Source organism: Phacochoerus africanus, chromosome 8, assembly GCF_016906955.1.
Source record: "Phacochoerus africanus isolate WHEZ1 chromosome 8, ROS_Pafr_v1, whole genome shotgun sequence".
NCBI classification, from domain to species: Eukaryota; Metazoa; Chordata; class Mammalia; order Artiodactyla; family Suidae; genus Phacochoerus; species Phacochoerus africanus.
The window spans coordinates 164133833-164154988 of record NC_062551.1 but is presented as its reverse complement, the minus strand read 5'-3'; the positions used below and the strand labels follow the sequence as shown (position 1 = coordinate 164154988).

General features: G+C 54.8%; 1 protein-coding gene across 1 annotated transcript; it reads left to right on the top strand.

Moving 5' to 3' along the window:
* The first annotated feature begins 396 nt into the window (after positions 1-396).
* LOC125132233 (cytochrome P450 4B1-like) lies at positions 397-19106 on the top strand. The gene is made up of 12 exons (XM_047789169.1): positions 397-877; positions 10639-10780; positions 10958-11002; positions 11531-11658; positions 12522-12646; positions 13057-13208; positions 13373-13479; positions 14390-14580; positions 16979-17112; positions 18133-18197; positions 18292-18374; positions 18801-19106. Exons 1-12 carry the CDS (start codon positions 698-700, stop codon positions 18982-18984), a joined length of 1536 nt encoding a protein of 511 aa, XP_047645125.1. The 5' UTR covers positions 397-697; the 3' UTR covers positions 18985-19106.
* Positions 19107-21156: the final 2050 nt, after the last annotated feature.

The following is a 21156-nucleotide window of genomic DNA, read 5'->3' as shown; positions in this document are numbered from 1 at the left end:
AGGGATTGAATTTGATGATCTCTCGTCACTACCCTGAATGTAAGGTTCAAGTCAAGCAACTTCAAGCCTGTACTATGGTCTTGGGGATGGAGTTGACCTTTTTTGACCCAGGATGTCCATTCTGGGGCTAGAACTGTGGTGCCTCAGGAAACATGACCCAAAGCATCATGAGCCTGGCATAACTGCAAGCCACCCAGCAGCCCATGCTGAAGGGGACAGTGGAAACTCTCTTATAAGAAAGCACAGGCAAGCTGAGCCTCAGTTTCATTATCTGGAAAATGGGTACAGAAAGCCGGTACCTATGTTCTCCTCGTTTGGATTAAATGAGATAGTGTGTAGAAAGTATCTGGAACATCCAAGATGGCTTATGTAAGAAGGCGGTCCTTGTTGGCTGTGAATACACCACGAATTGCCTTCTGTTTGCTCCTTTAAAGTACCAGAGGGGGAAACTCCTCACCTGGTTTCTTTGAACCTGGTTTTTCTTCAGTTGAGTTTTGGGAGAAGGCAGCCAGGCTGCCTCCTCTGTTTTCTCTGAATTTGGGGGCCGTCGTCTCTGCCCTGAGGAGCAAGGCGTAGCCTGGGCCGCTGTTGACGGCAGGGTGTGGCTGGATCCAGAGCTGGCAGGGATCCTGCTAGTACAAAGGAGCTCAGGAGCAGCGGGAGGCAGGCGGGAGCCTGGGTGACTGTGACTCCAGCCATGGGGCCTGCTTTGCTCTCCCTGAGTCTCTCCCACCTGAGCCTGTGGGCTTTGGGGCTGATCTTGGTTTTGGGCATCCTCAAGCTCACTTCCCTGCTGCTGCGGAGACAGATGCTGGCCAGGGCTATGGACAAATTCCCAGGGCCCCCCACCCACTGGATTTTCGGGCATGCCCTTGAGGTAAGTGGCCCCCTTTCCTTCAGGGAACCTGACCTAAACCCCTGGGGGCCCTGGAGTAAGACCCTGTGCTTGGGTGGCGGAAAGGGGTCCCTGGAGCTATAGCTTCCAGCTGTCTTTTCCCCTGGTTCTCCTCTTCTCTCCTGCGTTCCCAGCTGGCCTCAGGTGGGGGTCAGGGCTTGGGGGCACTTCCAGTGGGGTCCCAAGCAGGCCCCAGACTCTGCCCCAACGTTGTGAGGCCCAAGGTTGACAGAGCTCTGCTAAGGACTAGGCGATAGCATGGACAGAAATGCCTGGGTGGTCTGATACAACCATTGTCAGGGACACCTCTTAGCTCTATGGGGATTCAGACCAGAGTTTTCTGAACACAGGGCCAGGGACAGCTGCATTGGAATCGACTGGGAGAAGCAGGTTCTTGGCTCCCAGTCCCTGAAGATCCTAACTGACCTATGAGAACCGGGAGTGTGACTTATAAAAAAACATACTCCAAGTGTTTTGATCTGCAACCAGCTTTGGAAACTTAGGCATAGCTCCCAGAGAGGAAGGCTCAGAGAGAGGAATCATACCTCCTGAGTACACTTTCCCCATTCACAGGCTAGGGATCGCCTTTCTTGCATGAGTGACCCCTGGGTGAGGACTGCCCAGGCTTATTTTTGCCCCTCCTAACAGCTACCCTCTCAGGATGGCCTGGCCACCTACCCGCATCCTGGAGACACTCAGGAAAGGACAGGACGGGTCTGGGAGGTGAATCAGACCAAAAGGTTCTGCTCTCAAGGAGCTTCTTACTGTCTGGAGGTGAAACAGACCCCAGAGCCTTTCCTACCCCCAGGCTGCTGGGGTGCCTGGTCAGCAGTTTGCACCAGCCCCTGGTTTTGTATTTCCACTCCTGTCCCATAGGGTTGTTGTTTTCTACTTGTTCATCTTATGCCCTTGACCTGGACCCTAGAGGATGGAGACCTGCTCTGATTCTTCCCTGTCCCTCAGGGTCCAGTAGGAAGCCTGTGCAGGATAGGTCTGATGAACAGATGATCTGGATGAACGGACAGTGAGTGTTGGAATAGCAGGGCTGGGTGTCGAGAGAGGAGACCGGGCGATGGAGAAGGCAGTGGAGGGGCCAGGGGGTGCCTGCGGAGGCTGTGCAGAGAGCAGAGAGGTCCCTTCCTGGGAAGGTTGAGGTCTGACCCTAACGCAGGTCTGAGAGCTACTTAGGGAGACCTTCAATCCCTTTCCTCTGGTGCCCCCTCCACTTCTTCTTGCCTCCATCAAAGTGGGATTTGCCATCAGCCCGTGGGCTCCCTTAGGACAGAGACCATGGTTCCTACCCCCAGAGCAGAGCTGGGTGCTCTCTTTCCCCCCATTGCTCCTGCCTGCACCTCAAGTGTGCTTGGAGGCCCTGGAACACAGCTTAGCTCGGTCTTCCTGGCTCTAACACAAGTATCTGAAGGGCCTTGGCACCGGGAAGGGTCGGCAAGACCTGGAGGGGTCGTTACCCTCGGGCACAACAAAGGTTTCCTGGGGAACGATCGCAGACCCCTTGGCCCTGCATGCCTCCAGGGCTTGGCACCTCTGCCCTTAGTCATATCCACACCTGACACTGAGGAACGGAAAGGGCCTGGTAGGGATTATTTTTCCTAATGCAAAGATGAGGAAATTGAGGAGTTCCCATTGTGGCTCAGTGGTTAATGAGTCTGACTGGGAACCATGAGGTTGTGGGTTTGATCCCTGGCCTCGGTTGGTGAATTAAGGATCTGGCATTGCTGTGAACTGTGGTGCAGGTTGCAGATGTGGCTCAGATCCCATGTTGCTGTGGGGGTGGTGTAGGCTGGCAGCTACAGCTCTGATTGGACCCCTAGCCTGGGAACCTCCATATGCTGCAGGAGCGGCCCTAGAAAAGGCAAAAAGGCAAAAAGCCAAAAAAGAAAAGGCAAAAAGACTAAAAAAAAAAAAAGAGGACATTGAGGTTCGGGAAGGGCGAGGTGTTTGCCAATGTCCATACAGAAGCTCAGGGGCTGAGTCAAGGCTGGGCCCAGGACTTGTGCCTTTTCACCCAGGACATGATTGGTTCATACCAAGTAACTGCAAGTTTGACTCCCAGACCGAGTGGTGATGGAAGTAGGGAGAAAGGAAGGAGGAGGGCTGGCGGTGGAAGAGGGCCCAGGGGTGGGGATGAACTTCCATCAGGGTTAACTTCTCCCTTCTTGGTCTCCAGCTACCACCTGTCCTCTACCTGTCATCCTTCTCAATTCTTAGAACGTGTCACTTTTTTTTTTTTGGCTTTTTGCCTTTTCTAGGGCCGCACCCATGGCATATGGAGGTTCCCAGGCTAGGGGTCGAATGGGAGCTGTAGCCAACAGCCTACACCACAGCCACAGCAACGCGGGATCCAACACAGGATCCAAGCCGAGTCTGCAGCCTACACACAGCTCACGGCAACACCAGATCCCTAACCCACTGAGCAAGGCCAGGGATTGAACCCGCAACCTCACGGTGCCTAGTCGGATTCATTGACCACTGCTCCACGACAGGAACTCCAGAACGTGTCAGCTTGAGGCGGGGTCATGTCCTATTCTTCCAGGGTCTGTCTCATTCCACTCTGGGGCCCAGGGAGGACCTTGCATAGGGTAGGTGCTCTGCCAGATTGTTGGGCTGAGGTAGGGGCCCCTGGGAGGGGGTCACGACTCTGACCTGCGTTGGAAGGAAGGGAGAATGGCAACTCCGAGTCCAGGAAATGTGATGCCTTGAGACGATAAAGCCCACTTCCCGGACCCTGTCCATTGCTGGGACAGTTCCCTTGGCTGGTGCAGGGCAGTGAAGAGCCCTGACTGGAGCTCTGGCTCATTTCCACTCAGCACACATGGATCATGGGCTTTCACTCTCCTTGTCAGTAGGGTGGCGCAAAGCCTTTTTACCTTGCTGGGTTAGAAGAGGATCAACAGAGATGGAGTATAGGTGGGCAGGTAGGTATCAGGTGTTCAGTCATTGTAGAGGGATGCTTGCTGCCAAATACATCCGGGCTTTCTTCATCCTCTTCCTTCCTCCCAAATCAACCTAGTCTTTGGGAGCTAGATAAGGTCCCTCTGTTTCCAAGCACCTAGAGTCGTCTCATCAGTTCCTCTGGGTCTTGCCCTGTGCTGAGGCCAGAGAAGGAAGAAACAAGACGAGCGCGGGCCGTCGAGGAACCCCGTCTGTGGTGGAGACAGAAAAGGCAACACCAGGTTCCAGGTCCTTAGGCTCAGGAGGGGGCGCTGAGATGAGCCCTGGAGGATCCAGATGCAGCAGGCTGCATAAGTGCGGAAGAAAAGGAAGATGCCCCCTGTGCAAAGGGAGAGGATGGGAAGAGCCCTGAGTGTTTAAGAAACGAATTTGTTCACGATCTGTTCGTTCCCCAAGATCTCATGTGTATCTGTGTCCGTAGCTCTGCATCTCTGGAGGGGTGATGGGGCGGGGGAGTGGGGAGGCGGAGGCTGGAGTGAGAGGGGCTGATCAGGTGGGACCTTGCAAACCGGGTCACAAGGTTTTCCTTTATTCTGAGCGCATAGGGGAGCCAGGCAAGGGCTCTTTGGCTTTGAAGACTAGACTGCCAGAGATTAAATTGGAGACAAGGAGAGCAGGGTGAGCACTGAGGCCACGGTGTAGGCAGACGCTGATGGAGTGAGCTCGTGGGACAGAGAGAAGTGAGGGGCCGAGCAGTCTGTCTTGGTGTCATGGGCACAGGAGAGGGGGGCATTAAGCCAGCTGTGAGGGTGTCAGTGAGATCCCCTTCATGCACTAGGAAAAGGGGGGCATAGGATTGCACTGGAGGCTTGGTTAGACTGTGGTATCAACATAGCCGGATCACAGCAGAATTCGGCAAAGTCACCTAAAGAGAAAAAGGCCCCTTTGAGCCACAGGACTGGGTTGGAGCCTGGAGGCATCAATTTCTATGTCTGAGTGTAGAAGCGTGGGGACCCGAGACCCAGGAAGAGGAGGCTCGGGGGCTTGCAGCAGCTGTCGTGTCTGGACACAGGAGCCTCAGATTCTGAATCTGGAGTGTTTCTGTGGCAGGACCTTCCCCGGGGCACTGCTCCATTCGGCTCTCTTAGTTCTGGCTTGCTGATTCCAGTGTAAAATCAGCTGGTGGATCTGCAGAGGAGAGGGGCAGCTTCCACGAGGCATCCCCTCAGGATCACTCTGTATCACGGGGGAAAAGTCGCTCCCACATTTCTGGCTGGTATCAGCGTGGTGGTTCCCTACCTAGGTCCTGAAGCGGGGGCAGGTGTCGGGGGCAAACAAGCTGTGTTCACTTGTGGGAATGCTGGGTTTGAGAGGCCTGGAGTAAGTCCTACAGAGACGTCTGGGGGTAGGTGGTCATGTTTCTGGAGCTCAGGAGCTCGGGTAAGCTGGGATGAGCTGTCGATTGAGGAACCACTGTCAGGTAGATAGGGAAAGGACCCCATGGGAGTATGCCAGAACCTACTGGAAGAAGGTGCAGCGTGGGAAGAGGCCAAGGGCTGTATGTGGGAGCCTAGGTCTTTGGTTAATGATGGGTGAGGAACTGCTGAGAGAGGGGGTATCAGGAGAGGTGGGAGGGCACCCAGGAGAGAGTTCAAGAAAGAGGGGGGAGTCTTCCATGTGCTAGCAGCTGGAAGGCCTCTGGGCTGACCCCCAAGGAGGGTGCTCAGCAAAAGCCATGCTGGAGAGGAGGGGGCAGAGGCAGGAGGAAGTGGAGGCAGCTCTTTGAGAGGTTAGATTACGAAAGGAAGAAGGAAATAAAATGTGAGCTTGAGGGGGGAGAACCTCGGGAGATTTTGTTTGCTTTTGCCTGTGGGAGTGACTTGGGCATGATTTAAATGCAGATGGGATGGAGCTGGTAAGACAGGAAAGAGAGGGGCTGACTGATGGCTCCTGAAGGGAGGGTTGGAGTCAAGACAGGAGGGAAGCTGGCAGCAGGGCAGGTGGTTTTTCAGGTCTGGTGGCTAAATTTAACAGATTTCTTATCCAATAGCATCTATTTTCTCTGGGAAGCAGAGCAAGCGTAATTTGCTGGGAGCAAGAAGCAGAGGCATGGAGGGGTCAGTTGAGGAAACAGAATTTTTTGAGGAGCAGACTAAGTGCTCGACCTCATAGTTGAATCCCCAGTTTGTGCAAATTGAATCCATTTCTTCCCTGTACCAATTTTTAAGGTTATTTCAGAGATGCTGCTGCTTCTCAGCCTTCGTTGGTTCTTCTTGGCCGGCACTCCTAAGTCTTTAGCCTTGAATACGCAGGTGGAACACACAGTCCTTGGCCCTGGCTGTGTGACCCAGAGGAGCTGGCCAGGCAGCCATGTGATCCCCAGAGAGAGGATGCCCCAGCTCTTACAACAGGCTCCACTGGTAGGGCCAGCCCTGCTCTTGCCAGGTTCCTGGGTGATCAAGGGCATGTAGGAGAAAGGTGGGCATGGGGAGCAGGGCTAGCTTAGGCTCTGAACATGTCAGCATGAGGTCAGGGTCTCCTGTCCCAGGTGCTGATGCTGCAACGCGGTGCTTTCGTGACTGATGAGGGGGAGTGGGGCTCAGATGAACCAGATCAGCCAGGATCCAATCCCCAAATCCTGTGAGTCTGGTTTCTTCGTTTGTTTGGTTTTTGGCTTTGACCAGGGCAGGCAACCTTCCCCGGCCAGGGATTGAATCCATGCCACGGCAGTGACACTGCCAAATCTTTAACGACTAGGCCACCAGGGAACACCAAGGCTGGTTTCTTTGTGACTTAAGCCTCTCCCTGTTCCCTGTCAATTGGGGTCCCTGGACCTGAGAGGGATGGAGAGAAGGGGGGAAGCCATGGTGATCAGGAAGTTAGCAAGTAAGACCCAGGAGGGCAGATGAAAGATAAGAGACATGGGGGTGGGGGGGCAGGGGGCAGTTCCAGGGACGCCAAATAGGAAGGAGGCAGGAAAGGGGTCGGTGACACCAGAGGGACAGTTTCCTACTACTGACGGGTGGAGGTGCTGTGGATCCCCTGTAACCTTTTGGACACTGTGTTTACAAGGGCAGTGATGGTTCTTAGGACACCCTGAGGCAGAACGCAGGATTGTGAGTTCAGAGGCAGAAAGGGAGGGGCTCTATGGGGAGATTCCCCTGGACTCTAGTGGTGGCTTGGAAGGAGAGGAACCTCAGAGAAGGTGCAGATGGATGGCTGGAGACCAAAGTAGCCAGGCCCACTCCCCAGGCCCTTGGGAGAAGGGCTTGGGCTAGGCAAGAATTCCTGGGGCTCCATTTTCAGATGCCCTATGTCCTTCAAGACTGTTTTCTGGAAGGTAAATACGGCTTTATTGAGTGGGTGAGGACTATGAAAGGGAAGTTTACAGGGAGGAAAACCTGGGCCAGCACTCGCCCAGAACTCGACATGAACCACACACCCTAGGATTGCGCAGTGCGCAGTTTATACAGCTGAACACAGCCACCCTGACAGGCTTCAGTGCGCCGAAGAGAATGTGAGGGTCTAACCCAAGTGGGAGCACTGCGAACCTATAAGATGGGCCAGTCAGTTCCTATCTCTGAGCCTCAGTTTCCTCATCTGTAAGAGGAGAGCAATTGTCCGTTGCACATTAGGTACATGAAGCAATCTATGAATTCACTCCTGACACATAGAAGATTCTCAATACACATCTGTCCCCTTCTCTTCCCTGTGTCGAGAGACAGAATGTGGAAACGAGCAGTGAATCTGGACAGTAGCCAGAGCAGGCAGGCGAGGGCCGGCTGGGAAAAACACAAAGAAATCTGCAAGGCTCTTGACCGCACAGGAAGTGCTGCTGGTGGCACTTCTTTGACTCCCTCGACTGGGGGAGACCTGGGGCTGCTTCCTTGTCAGAGTGACCTGTGTTGAGGCTCACCGGATGCTTTGCATGTTTTCTCCCTCCTTTTTTGTTTTCCTTCTTTGTCATCTCCTTTATTCATTCCGTTCATCCAGCACGTGGTTTATCAAGTGTGCACTGTGTCTGGGGCCCCCTGCTGAGGTCTGTGGTGACCTGGGCATGCCGCATATGTGACCTGTGCCCTTGGGAAGCTCGCAGCCCATGGACGGAGTCAGGTCAGGGGTCCTGGGGTGTGAATCCCAGCTGCATCACTAACTAGCCATGTGACTGAGCTTCCTGTCCTCATCTATGAAGTGGGAATTAGGATGGTGCCTCTCCTATAGAATTTTCTACAGATTAAATAAAAGAATTTGTGTAGCAGGATTAGATCAGTGTGTTCGATGAATGTCAATTTTATTAATTTTTTTTTGGGGGGGTGGTAGATACAAACAATTATAGCACAAGGCTGAATGTGGGTGAGGTCCTCACAGCGCTGCAGAGGGCTGGAGGAGGCAGAGGTGTCAGTTGGCGGAGGGTTAGAGAGGCTCCGTCCTCAGAGGAGCAGGCAGGAGGTCAAAGGGCATTGGGTCTAGGGTGGACAAGGAGCAAGGAATCGTAGAAGCAAAGGCACAGAGGTGATGCCGCCCCCCCAGGAGGTCATCTTGGTTTTAAACTTTCAGACTCACAAGGCTGCCAGAGGCACGGTTAGCGTCCATCTACTCCAAGGATACGGGCAGCTGGCCAGCAAGGTGACACACAGGCATACAGCTTCTCCCCGGGGGCTGGCCAGGGGCAGGGAGACCAGCTCCACCTTGTGGGTGTAGGCCCACCTATTATATTTTATTTTATTGGCTGCATCTTGACATGTGGAAGTTTCCTGGCCAGGGATCAAACCACAGGCCACAGCAGTGGCAACATCAGATCCTTAACCAGCTGAGCCCCCAGGGACCTCCTCCACCTTGTTTTAGAATCTCCACGTCCCACGGAAACCCTGTGTCCAGTAAGCCCCAAGGTTCCTGCCAGGGCCATGCACATCACAAGAGCCACCACACTCAGGGGAGCCCAAGGCGTGCTGTCCCCATCAGGTGTCATGGTCCTCTCTGTCCAATGTTATTTACCAACCAGGGTTCATTTTGGTCACAGCCATGCTGTCTAGCAAGACAGTAGGGGTTCTACGGCTGTCAGGTTTCCAGGAGAACAGTTGGAGGGTGTGACCTGAGGTCAGCCTTCCATGTGGCAGGGGACAAGGTTTGGTTAATCTTTTACCCACAGGTAGACTCTCAGGGCACGTGCAGACACCATTCTTTAGTGCAACTGGAGGGCATCAGGGAGGGCATCAGGGATGTGGCAGGAGAGGCAGCGGACAGATAGGTTTGAGGGGGAGAGAACCTCTAGGCGAGGGCTTCCCTTGTACAGGATCCAGTGTGAGATTCTAGCCGGCGTCTGAGAAACAGGGGAAATCAATCTTCGAACCCAGGTCTGGCATGCTCCAAAGATTGTGAGGTCCTGGAGTCAACCCTCCTTCGCTCACACCCCAGCTCCCTCGCAAGCTCTGAGTTCATTGGAAGCAACTTCAGATCTCTAAAGTGGGAAGAGTTGTTGTGAGGATTGGATGAGTCAAGATATCAGGGGCTCGGGAGTTCCCTTACCGTGCAGTGGGTTGAGGATCCGATGTTACTGCTCTAATTCCTGGCCTGGGAACTTCCACATGCTGAGGGTGTGGCCAAAAAAGAATTAAAAAAAGGTAGGAGGTGCTTAGAAGAAGGCCTGGTACATAGCAGGTGTTTAATGAAGATTCGCTCTTGATATGCCTCCTCCCAAACGATGGTACTCAGATTTCTTGTGAACCCCATGGCAGGCCAGTGAAGTGTTTTAAGCGTATCTCTAAAAGGCTCCCTCGAAATAGGGAAAAATACATAAACATATAATGGAACATCCCTATGGTGGAACACTAGGCAGCTGTTAAAAATAGTGAGGCAGAGTTAAATGCGTTAGTTTGAAAAGAAGGACGAGCTATGTTAAATGAAAAAAGGCAGGGTTTGGAAAAGTATTTCCCATGTGCCTCGTTCACATAAAACACCCCAAGGCGAGTGGATGTGGCTTGAAAAACTTCCAAAGAGCACATACCACCCTCCAGTTGATTTCTCCAACCTTGGCTAAGGCTGCTGTCCCACCATGTGGAAGCTCCTGGAAGTCCTGATTTTTCCTGCTCCAGACACTCTGTGCTTGCTGTTCCCTCGACCTGCAATGCTATTCCCTTACTTTTCACAAGGTCAGATCCTTCTCATCCTTCCAGTTTCACCTTGAACGTGCTCTCCAGCAAGAGACCATCCTGGGTCACTCTCTTTAAGCCGGTCCCCCTGCTAATCTCTCTCCCAGTACTGGGTATGTTGCCTTCTTTATACTCCCTTCTATCTGTGATTGTTGTTTACTTGTCTATTGTCAATCTTCCTGCCATAGAATGAAAGGACAAGACCATGTTTATCTCATTCCTCTGAGACATCTAGACCGTACCCTGCACACAGTAGGTCCTCAATAAAAACGTGTTCCGTGACTTAACGGGGGTGGAGTTGAGGTGGTTTCCATATTGCACTATACGCTGGAATTCTCTTTCTAATGAAAAACTTTGATGCGGAGAAGAAACCTCTTTCTGGCTTTCTGTGTCGATAGGGGATTGGTGGCAGGCAGAAGATGGAAGCAGGTGGCCCCTTTGGGGTTGCTGAGCTAACTCAGGGGCCATCAGAGTGTGGCTTGGACTTTGAGCCATGACACTGGGGAGGGGACTGAGCCTAGAGGTGTGTATGAGGGTGGCTGGCTGGGAGAGGGGTGCGGGAGGAGGGGGGATGTACCCTGGGTCTTTCTGGGAAGCCTCCTCTCTTCCCTGCCCAGGGCCCTTGGGCCGGGCTGGTGACGCTGGCTTCCTGAGTGGCCTGGCCTTCTGTTGTCTTTTCAGATCCAGCAGACAGGGAGTCTGGACAAGATGGTGTCCTGGGCTCATCAGTTCCCCCACGCCCACCCACTCTGGATGGGACCATTCCTTGGCTTCCTGAACATCTATGAGCCTGAATATGCCAAAGCTGTGTACAGCCGAGGAGGTGAGGGCTCCCTGGACAGATGGACCTTCCTGAGAGCGAAGGGCCCCAGGTGCTATGTGGGGAGGGGTCTCGCATCTTCACTGTACATCTAGGCATCTGAGATACCCTATTTATCATCTAGCTCCCTCCAGGAAGCCTTCAGTCCCCTCCTGATCCAAGCTTCTCTTTCTCTTGCAGACCCTAAAGCCTCGGATTTTTATGACTTCTTCCTCCAGTGGATTGGTGAGTGGACACCTGCCTTCCCTGCTGTGGTGCCGGGTGGGCAGGACCTTTCCCTGCTCTGTCCCTTCCTTCCCAGGGCCTGCTCAGCTTTTCCATCCAGCAGACCACCTGGCCCCCAACTGCGCATCCTAAGCGCAGCTGCTTAGTGGGAAATAGAGGAGGAGGCAGGAGAGCACTGGCTGGTGGGGTGGTGGGGCTCAGGCACCTTCTCCCGAAAGGGTGCCCTTTTCCCCCTGGACAGGCAGGCAAAGGCTCTGGACAATGTGTCAGTCGAGGAGGTGGCACTAGAAGTGATTCTCGATTTTATGGGTGGTGCTGGTTGGGGCAAGAGCCTGAGGAAAGGAGTGGTGGCAGGACCCAGGCTGGTGTCAGCAGAGGCTGTGAGGCGGGGTGGCTAGTAGGCAGAGCTGGGTCGGGATGAGAGACTGGGCAGGGAGGATGGGGTGGCATGTGCTTGGCCCCAGGCTGCCAGGGGCGGGGCAGGATTGTGTGAACTAATGGGTGCTCTCTCTCCTATCCCTTCCCCAGGGGAAGGCTTGCTGGTCCTTCATGGGCCCAAGTGGTTTCAGCATCGCAAGCTGCTCACACCTGGCTTCCACCATGATGTGCTGAAGGCCTATGTGGCAGTGATGGCCAACTCTGCACGCGTCATGCTGGTGAGTGAGCTCCCTGTGCCAGACTCCTGGAGGCTGTGCTGCAGGATAGCCCCTCCCCACCTCCAGTTTCCCCTGGAGGAGGGCAGTGAGGAGAATTGCTGAGGTCCCGAGGCCTTGTTCTGCCTGACACCTGCTGTGGGCTGGGTGCTGACTAGGTGCTGAGGCTCCATGCAGCCAGGCAGCCCCAGCCCTTGTCTCCACCACAAGTCCCTTTTCCCAGATGGAAGGGCCTCTGAGAGATCCCGGTAAAACTCCTACTGCAGCAGATTTGAGGGCTGCTTGTATTTGAGAATATTAAGAAGGCCTTTCACATCCCCGAAGAGTCTCCGCATTCCTGGCCTCAGGAATGTCGAGAGCGACTCATCTCTAAAAGGGATGCCTGGGGTCAGGGGTCAGTTTCAGAGTCTCAGGGCCAGATAAGCCCCAGAGATTGCCCAGGCTCGTCTTTCCCTTTGCAAGACCCTCCTCCCTGGCACCACTGCAGGCCTGACTTACACACAGACTGTGCAGGGGACTTCACGATTTCTTGGGCCTCCTCTTCCCTTCCACACGGCTGCCCTGGCTGGGAAAAATGTGTGTGGGTGCCATGCCTCCTGGTTCTGCCCTCTGAGCCTGAAGCCCCTTCCCCTCAAGGCCCCCATAATAGCAGGATGGGGACCAGGCCAGGGACTGGGGGTGGATGGGGAAGGGGAGCTGATGGGTCCCGGAGGGCGGGGTGGGGGGGGGCACCCAGCCCTGCTGGCCACACCCTCCCTGGGGGGGGGGGTGACGTCCTGGGCTCCTGGCCCAGACCAGGTCATCAGGGAACGGAAGGCAGCCCTGCTGGCCACACCCCCACATCACCTGCCATCTCTGGGCTCCAGGACAAGTGGGAGGAAAAGGCTCGAGAGGATAAGAGCTTTGACATCTATCATGACGTGGGCCACATGGCACTGGAATTGCTCATGAAATGCACCTTTGGCAAAGGAACCAGCGGCCTGAGCTACAGGTCAGGGGGCACTCTGGGCTGACCACTGTCTCCTCAGGCCAGTTCGGAGGGGAAAGGTGGCAGAACTCCCGGGCCCTGGTCTCAGAGGAGATAGGGTCCAGCCCTAGGGAGCCCCAGTTGGGAGGAGCTGGGCCTTTCCCATGGCTTTATTTTTTTTTGGCTGTGCCTGTGGCACGTGGACGTTCCCGGGGCCAGGGATCGAACCTGTGCCACAGCAGCGACCCAAGCTGCCGCAGTGACAATGCCGGATGCACAGGGGAGAATTCCTCCCATGGCTGTGCTGGGAGGCTTGATGGCGGGGAGAGGAGGGGCAGAGAGCGCTGTGGTTGGGACTGGGTCTGCAACGGAGCCACGCGTGGGGGCTCTGCTGTGGGCGAGTGTCTGAGCATGTTCTTCCCTCCATCGCGCAGGGACAATGCCTACCACCTGGCGGTCAGAGATCTCACTCTGCTGATGCAGCAGCGCCTCAACTCCTTCCAGTACCACAACGACTTCATCTACTGGCTTACCCCGCATGGCCGCCGTTTCCTGCGGGCCTGCCGGGTGGCCCATGACCACACAGGTGGGCCTTTCCCGCATGGCCCAGCCACAGGAAGCCTAGACTGTGGTCTAGACCCTCTGGGCTTCTGGGGACCCCTCCCATGGCAAGACCTCTGTTCCCTGTTTGTCAGAGAGTCCCTGGATGGGTCCCTGGGGGGGGGGTGACATCCTGTGCTCCTGGCCCAGACCAGGTCATCAGGGAACGGAAGGCAGCCCTGCAGGATAAGGAAGAGCAGGAGAGGATCCAGAGCCGGAGGCACCTGGATTTCCTGGACATTCTCCTGGGAGCCCAGGTGAGTGCACAGTCACCCATCTCTGCTGGGAACTCATCCCAGAGCAGTCTTCAGACCTTCTGCTCCTGGGGCAGGGCTCATGGGACAGCAGCAGAGGCTGTTGTGGCTGTTGTGCATTTTCTTCCTCCTTCTCCGGCAACTATGACCTCTTCCATGTCCCATGATCAGCAAAGGCTCAGAGGTAGGGAGGTGCTGGGTGAAGCTGGCCCTGGCGCTAGGTTGAGATGCAGTGGCAGGGAGGCTGGGTCCATGCCAGAAAGCCTGAAGACCAATTCCAGACTTCGAAGACTCTGAAGCATCTCAGCATCTTTGAATCCAGACTTTATACCTTGACTTCTTCATCCATTCATTCGCTCATCCAGTTGGTCCTTTAATCACTCACCCGACACACTCACTGAGTGCCACCCTGGGTCAGTTTCCGTGCTAGGGGTGCAGAAGATGAGAAATCCCTGGCCCTGCCCTCCGGATGTTTACAGCCTCGTGGAGGAGACAGGAGGCGGACATTGACAGACATCTCTTTGTCATCCAGGTGGTCACTTGGCCAGAAGGATCAAAGGAGGCTTCTGGGGAGTTCGATGGTGGCCTAATGGGTTAAGGATCCGGTGTTGTCACTGCTGTGGCTCGGGTCACTGCTGTGGCATGGGCTCCATCTCTGGCCTGGGAACTTCTGCATGCGGTGGACCCGGCCAAAAAGAAAAGAAAAAAAAGAAAGGTTTTCTGGAGTAGGAGGCATCCAAGTTGGACTTGGGAGAACAGATAGGAGTCTGGGGGAAGGTTCTAACCCTTAGTCTGAAAAGGCGCTTTCTCGCCCTCCCTCCTTCCAACCTTTGTTGGACGACAGCTGTTATGAGTTCTGGTTGGGACTGGCCTCAGATGCCTTGGGCTGTCCCATTGTGTCTTCCTGTCCCAGGATGAAGATAGGGTCAAACTGTCCGATGCAGACCTCCGGGCCGAGGTGGACACGTTCATGTTTGGAGGCCATGACACCACCACCAGTGGCTTATCCTGGTTTCTCTACTGCATGGCCCTGAACCCCGAGCACCAGCATCGTTGTCGGGAGGAGATCCGCGAGATTCTTGGGGACCGGGACTCCATCCAGGGGTGAGTGAGGCTGTGGGTGAGCCCTCTGTGTCCTCCTTCCCAGTCCCAGGGAGGGGTTCTACGGAGCGCTGTCTGGTGTCATTCAGGATGACACAGGGCCAGCCTGAAACCAGGCGAGAGTGGTGGCCATTTCCCTTTTCCCTTTGTGCTGCGGCTTCTGGGGGGAACCATGTGTGGACACACCCCTGAGCCCTTTCTTCGCAGGGGAGCCTTTTCAGATGTGGGTCACCTGGAGAAGGCTGGCACAGGAGGCTGACCTCTTGCTGGCTGGCCCACTCTGCTGGCAGAATCTGACTACCCGCCTGGGTTCCTGGACAGAACAGGGAGCTCTGGGAGACAAAAGATTTGGAACAGAGCTGGGGTAGCCAGGGACACCGATTTCCTCCCACCTGCCTTTGGATGGCCTTGTGCAGCCTCCAGACTCCTCTGATGAAGGAGAAAAAGTTGTTTCCAAAATTATATCGGGAATTCCCTGGTGGCGCAGTGCATTAAGATTCAGGTGTTGTCCCTGCTGTGGCCTGTGTTCCATTCCTGGCCCTGGAAATTCTGCATTCCTCGGATGTGGCCAAAAACAACAGCCCACCCCCGAGCCAATCACTTAAAAACTTTCCACAGTTTCCTATTTCTTGGTTCAAGCTTGAACTCATTAATACAACACTGATGCTAGCCTCTCTCTGCAGAATTATATGTGGCAACCTCCCGTGGGCTCCTCTCCCATCTATGCCCTCACCCCCTCTAGTCCTGCCTCCTCCTCTCGGACCTTTGAATCTTGTCCCCTTTCTCTCCGGGCACCTGTGCCACCTCCCGCATGGGGCTGGGCACACAAGATGCTCAGTCGAGGGGAGAAACTTTAGATTCATGAAAGAGACTAACTTAGAATTCCGGGATCTGGGATTTGAAGGGTTTGGGATTTTGAAGGGTGTCGGAGGTTGGAAACTTCCCAGGGCGGCTGGCCATGTGCCGGGTGCTGTTACAGGTGTGAAGGGTAGACGAGGGGGAGCCAAGTCTCTGCTCTGGAGGAGTTTTTAGAAAGAAAACCTCACAGAACCAAAAAGCTAGAGAAAACCACAGGATGGAGTAAGATTTTGTGGCCCCATGTTGAGGGCAGAGGAACCCAAAGGGGTGGGGCCTGGGAGTTTCCGGGTGGCCTTGTGGTTAGGACTGGGTGCGTTCACCACTGTTGGCTGGGGGTTCAATCCCCAGTCTGGGAGATGAGATCCCACAGCAAGCCTTGGTCCCCAAACCAAACCAAACAGAACCGAAAAGGGTGGAGCCTGAATTGGCTTTCAAAGGGGGTGTGCAACTCGAACAAACAAAGGGCCAGAGGTGGCCTTCCAGGTCGGGGAACAATATGAACACGGCCTAGAGGCAGGGAGTTGAAATGCCTACGTATTTTTATGTCCACTTCATATTCCATCTCAGCAACTTACAGGCCACTTGTTCAGTAAAGTGTAGAAACAAATGAAAGATGAAGACCGGGGGTGGGGGGACCCTAGAGTTTGAGGCTCTGTCCTGAGATGTTGCACAGTATCACGGGGCCACATCTGGGCCTGAGCTTCCTAGTAGCAAAATGGAAAAGATGTTAAAAACTTTAGGAGGCATCATTTAATTAGACCATAATGCCGACAAGTACACATTTCCACCCCGCAACGGAGTCTGTCATTGTTTATGCATTTCTTTTCGCTTTTTTCTTTTCTTTTTTTTTTTTGTTGGTATTGTGTCTTTTTAGGGCTGCACCCATGGCATACGGAGGTTCCCAGGCTAGGGGTTGAATCGGAACTGTAGCTGCCGGCCTACCCCACAGCCACAGCAACGTAGGATCCACGCTGCATCTGCGACCTACACCACAGCTCACGGCAACGCTGGATCCTTAACCCACTGAGCGAGGCCAGGGCTCGAACCCACAACCTCATGGTTCCTAGTCAGATTCATTTCCTCCGCGCCATGACGGGAACTCCTGTTTATGCATTTCTTATTTCATTCGACCAATACATATCAGCCCACAGTCCTTTCCATTCCAGCTCCACAGGGGAAGTTAAGCAGCACCTAAAGATCTGTCCCTCGTGGGGCTTCTCGGAGCTCCGAGAGACAGGAGTGACCTTGTCTTTGATGGTCCGGTGCGCGCAGCCCCCCCCACCCCCGCCCCCCCGCCCTGCCCCAGGGGCACGGCTGTGAAGCAGGGACCTCCGCCTAGCAGTGAAGATGAGGGAGGGATGCAGAAAGGCGCAGCTAAAATCCCTGGGTCTGAGAGGCCACCCCGTGTCCAGGACACTCGGAGCACCCTGGCTCTCTGACTCCGGTGTGCGCAGGTGGTGAAGAGGGGGACTCGGGGCTGGGCCTCCTCGCTGCAGGACCCTGTTGCTCCCCATCCCAGAAAAGCCTTGTTTGTTGCCGGCAGGGAGGATCTGGGGAAGATGACCTACCTGACCATGTGCATCAGGGAGAGCTTCCGCCTCTATCCGCCTGTGCCGCAGGTGTACCGCCAGCTGAGCGAGCCTGTCAGCTTTGTGGATGGTCGCTCTCTGCCTGCAGGTGGGACGGGGCAGGGTTGGGGGTAGACTGGAGTCCTTGGGGATGGTCTGTGCCTTTGCATCAGTGGGAAAGAGCCCAGGCTTCGTGTGGGGCCTGCATTCTGATCCCAGCTCCGCAAGGTCTGGATAAATCTCTCCACCTCTCACCTCTGCTCTCTGTCTTCTGTAAAATGCGGGCCAGAAGAGTCCCTGCCTTATGAGGCTGTTGTTAGGATTAAAGGGACAATACTCACCACCACACAGGGTGTGCCCTGGACAACTTCAGGAGGCATCATTCACTTGTGCTGTGTACAACCTGTACAGCTGTACGCGGTAGCTTTGTAAGGAGTGTTTAACTGCACCTAGTAAGCACCCAATGCATGCTCGCTGTTACTCCTGATAGCATAATATTATGAATAGTGACTTCCCTTGAGAGTCAGTGAATGGAAAGCAGAAAGTGTGTATGAGCCCTTGCTTGTCCTGCCTCGTGGTGGGGTGGGTTCATTCATTCCTTCTTTATTTTCTTTTTCCATCTTGCAAATGTCTGTGTTAGATGCTACGTCCAGGGGTGGGGCTGCAGTAAGTACGTGTGACGATGGTGAAAAGGATTTTGGTGTGCTGAGGGTGGTCACGAACTCTCTGTCACTGGCAGTGCTCAGGCAGGGGCTGGTGCCCAGGTAGGGAGAGGCTGGAAGATTCCGGCCCTGTGAGGAGGTGGCCCTGGCTGTCCTTCCAGGTCGGGGAACAATATGAACACAGCCTAGAGGCAGGGAGTTGAAATGCCTACGTATTTTTATGTCCACTTCATATTCCATCTCAGCAACTTACAGGCCACTTGTTCAGTAAAGTGTAGAAACAAATGAAAGATGAAGACCGGGGGTTGGGGGACCCTAGAGTTTGAGGCTCTGTCCTGAGATGTTGCACAGTATCACGGGGCCGCATCTGGGCCTGAGCTTCCTAGTGGCAAGATGGAAAAGATGTTAACAAGGGCCAAAAGATGTCCCAGGGCCCCCTGGTCACCAGGCCTCTGCTCTGTCCGCAGGCAGCCTCATCTCTCTCCACATCTACGCCCTTCACAGAAACAGTGCCGTGTGGCCTGACCCGGAGGTATGCCGTTCCTGGGCATCAGATAGGGTGGGTGGCTGTGGGGTCAGCCTCCCCTAGGGCCTGGCAGGCATTTAAGCAAGTCTTGTCCCCTCAGGTCTTCGACCCCCTGCGCTTTTCCTCGGAGAATATGGCTGGACGCCACCCCTTTGCCTTCATTCCCTTCTCTGCTGGGCCCAGGTAAGAGAGCCCAGCATCCTTTGTCCTCTGGATGGCAGTGGGGGGGGGAGCTCAGGATGGCGGACCCTGTGGGGGAGGCATTGTTTGGGGAACTCTGGACTCAGGGGGACCGTGCTAGGTGTCTGGCGACCCTGAGGCAGCGGAAATTGCAGGGACCTTCTTGTTGCCCTTAGTATATTCCTCTCCCTGGCAGATGGGGTGCATGAGTCATTCCAAGAGAAACCCCTAGGCCACACCCCGCAGTGAGAATCTCCCTGGTCTGGGACCCTCACCGTGTTCCCAAGATCTGTTTCTGAAGCCCAGATCCATCAATTGATCAGCTAATTACCCCCCAATAGTTACTGCTTTCCATTGGCCACTGAGAGCACTGCATTTCATCACCCTGGCAACCCACAGCCTGATGTCACTTTGTGCTGCTTGCCACAGGAACTGCATCGGGCAGCAGTTTGCCATGAATGAAATGAAGGTGGTCGCAGCCCTCGCCTTGCTCCGTTTTGAGTTCGCCCCGGACCCCTCAAGGCCACCCATCCCGATGCCGCAGCTGACCCTGCGCTCCAAGACCGGCATCCACCTCCGCCTGAAGTCGCTGGGCCAGGGCTCTGGGAAGTAGCTCTGCGGAGAGGAGGGCTCCCAACAGCCCGGGCTGCGGCCTCTCCCCGGCACCTGCCTAAACAGTCCCCTCAAGGGCACGGCAATGGAAGCACGTGTCTATAAATGCTTAGTATGCCTGTGTTCCAGAGTGCTTTCATTCATTCAGCAAACACGTGGTGAACATGTACTTGCTTGTAGACCCTCCATTTATCTCCTATAATTGTCCATCTTTATAAAACGTAGCAGAAATGCACACTCCAGCCTTTGGGACACAGTGTGCACAACAGAAACTGCCTTGGGATTGGTGGCTATAACCAGGCACTCACCCACTCCGCATGATAGACGGATGGCTTTCAGTCTGGTTCCTTCGCTGAGATCTGTTTCTTCGTTTGACTGCGTGTGTGTGTTTGGAATATGAGACATAAGGAAAAAATTGCCTAAATCAGAAATGTACAAGACAACAGGTTTCTAAGGACAACTCCCTGGTCACCACTGCTGAGGTCAAGGGATGTGGAACGTGGTTTCATGGGTCTCTTTGGCACTCCTGCCATCATCAGCATCTGGGTCACAGTCACCTGGTGCTGTGGGCATGTGAGCTTTGGCTGGGGAAGGTGGCAGAGCAGCATCATAAGGGGGTCGCTTGGACAGGATGATGTTTGAATCAGACCTCGAGGCAGGAAGAGGTATGAAGGTGAAAAGAGGGACTTTTAGACAGGTGTCAGGCTGGGGCCACACGATGAATTAGTGATCCTTCCTTGGCAGTCCCCGCAGCAGCCGCCTGATGGCTAGGGGTACATACAGCCCTAGGGTTCAAGTCGAAGGCTGTTAGTGGGCTCCAAACTAGGAACTAGGCAAGGGTGGAAGGGAGGGCCCTGGATGCTTGGATGCTGGGGGCAGGGGCAAGAGGGGAATTCTAGTCCTGGGACTTGGCGTCACCTTTATGTTGCCCTGGGGAGAGACCATCTGGAAACACACCCTTCCTGCTACTGATGCTTCCCCTCTCAGAAGATGGTCACAGCCCTGGAAGGTTGGCCACGAGTCATATGCTCATTCCTACAAAGCCCTGTCAAGACCCAGACCTCCCTGTCCACATGAGGATGGGATGCAGAGGCCTCAGCCAGGGTGTCCCCCATGCCACCCGCTTTCCCCTCTGTCCTGGCCCTCGACAGACCTTTCTCTGTGCAAGTGAAGAAATGGTTTCAAAAGGCATCACCAGGGAACAGGGCCTAGAGTCATAACCATCTCTGGCCCATGGGTGGCTCCAAAGTCTAAGACGTGTCTGCTTCCCTTACCTCTGGGTTGTCACGAGGCCTGCGGGGCTGAACTGGAAGAGGCTCTTCGACACTAAGGGAAGGAACCTGCTGCCAAGATGCTCGGAGCTTGAGCTGAGGCTTCTGACTCTGGAATCTGGATAAAGACTCCATGAGTAGAGTTGCTTCTTTCTCTGAGGGAGGAGTGGGTGAGAGCTCCGGAGCCAGAGGGAAAGGCAGAGGGCTCCGTGTGAGAGGGGAGGAGCTGGGGAACAGCAAGCACTAAAGATGATTCCACTTAACCCTTCCAGCTCTCCAAACACACCCAGCGGCGACCTAGGATAAGGGCTTGTGTGTGCATGACAAGTGGTGTGTGAGAGGCACACACAGCTGGTGCTGCACAAGGGTGTGTGTCTACATACGTGTGGTGGTGGGGGTGTGCCTAGGAGTGTAGACACAGACAGAGTCTTTCCCACCCTCTGGACCTTCTTAGTCACTTTGCATCCCCTGCAAAATCTTGTGGTGAGAGCACACGTCTAAGGCTGGAACCAAAATACAAAATTTCCATTGTGTTGTGCTCTGAGAGTGACGGGCTGGAGAACCTCTATACTACCTGAGGAGAGGGGACCTGCCCAGCTTCCTGCCCAGGATGCTCCCAGGTAACCCTTGTGCCCCACCCTCTTCCATCTCTGAGCATCCACCTGAGCCCTTCTTGGTGCAGAATGAACTAGCCCAGTGAGCTAGGAGCCAGGGGACTGGGCCGAAGGTCCCAGCTGCAGGTCCCAGCTGGGGTGATGTCCCTTCAGCAGGCATACGGTGGCATCACCCCACAGGAGAGGACGCAGGGAGGTCTCCTGTGGCACCCAGGGCCCTGGGCTGGGAAGGACAGGGTGGGGATCAGAGGAGGACCCTTGTGCAGAAGAGAGCAGGGGTGCTTGCAG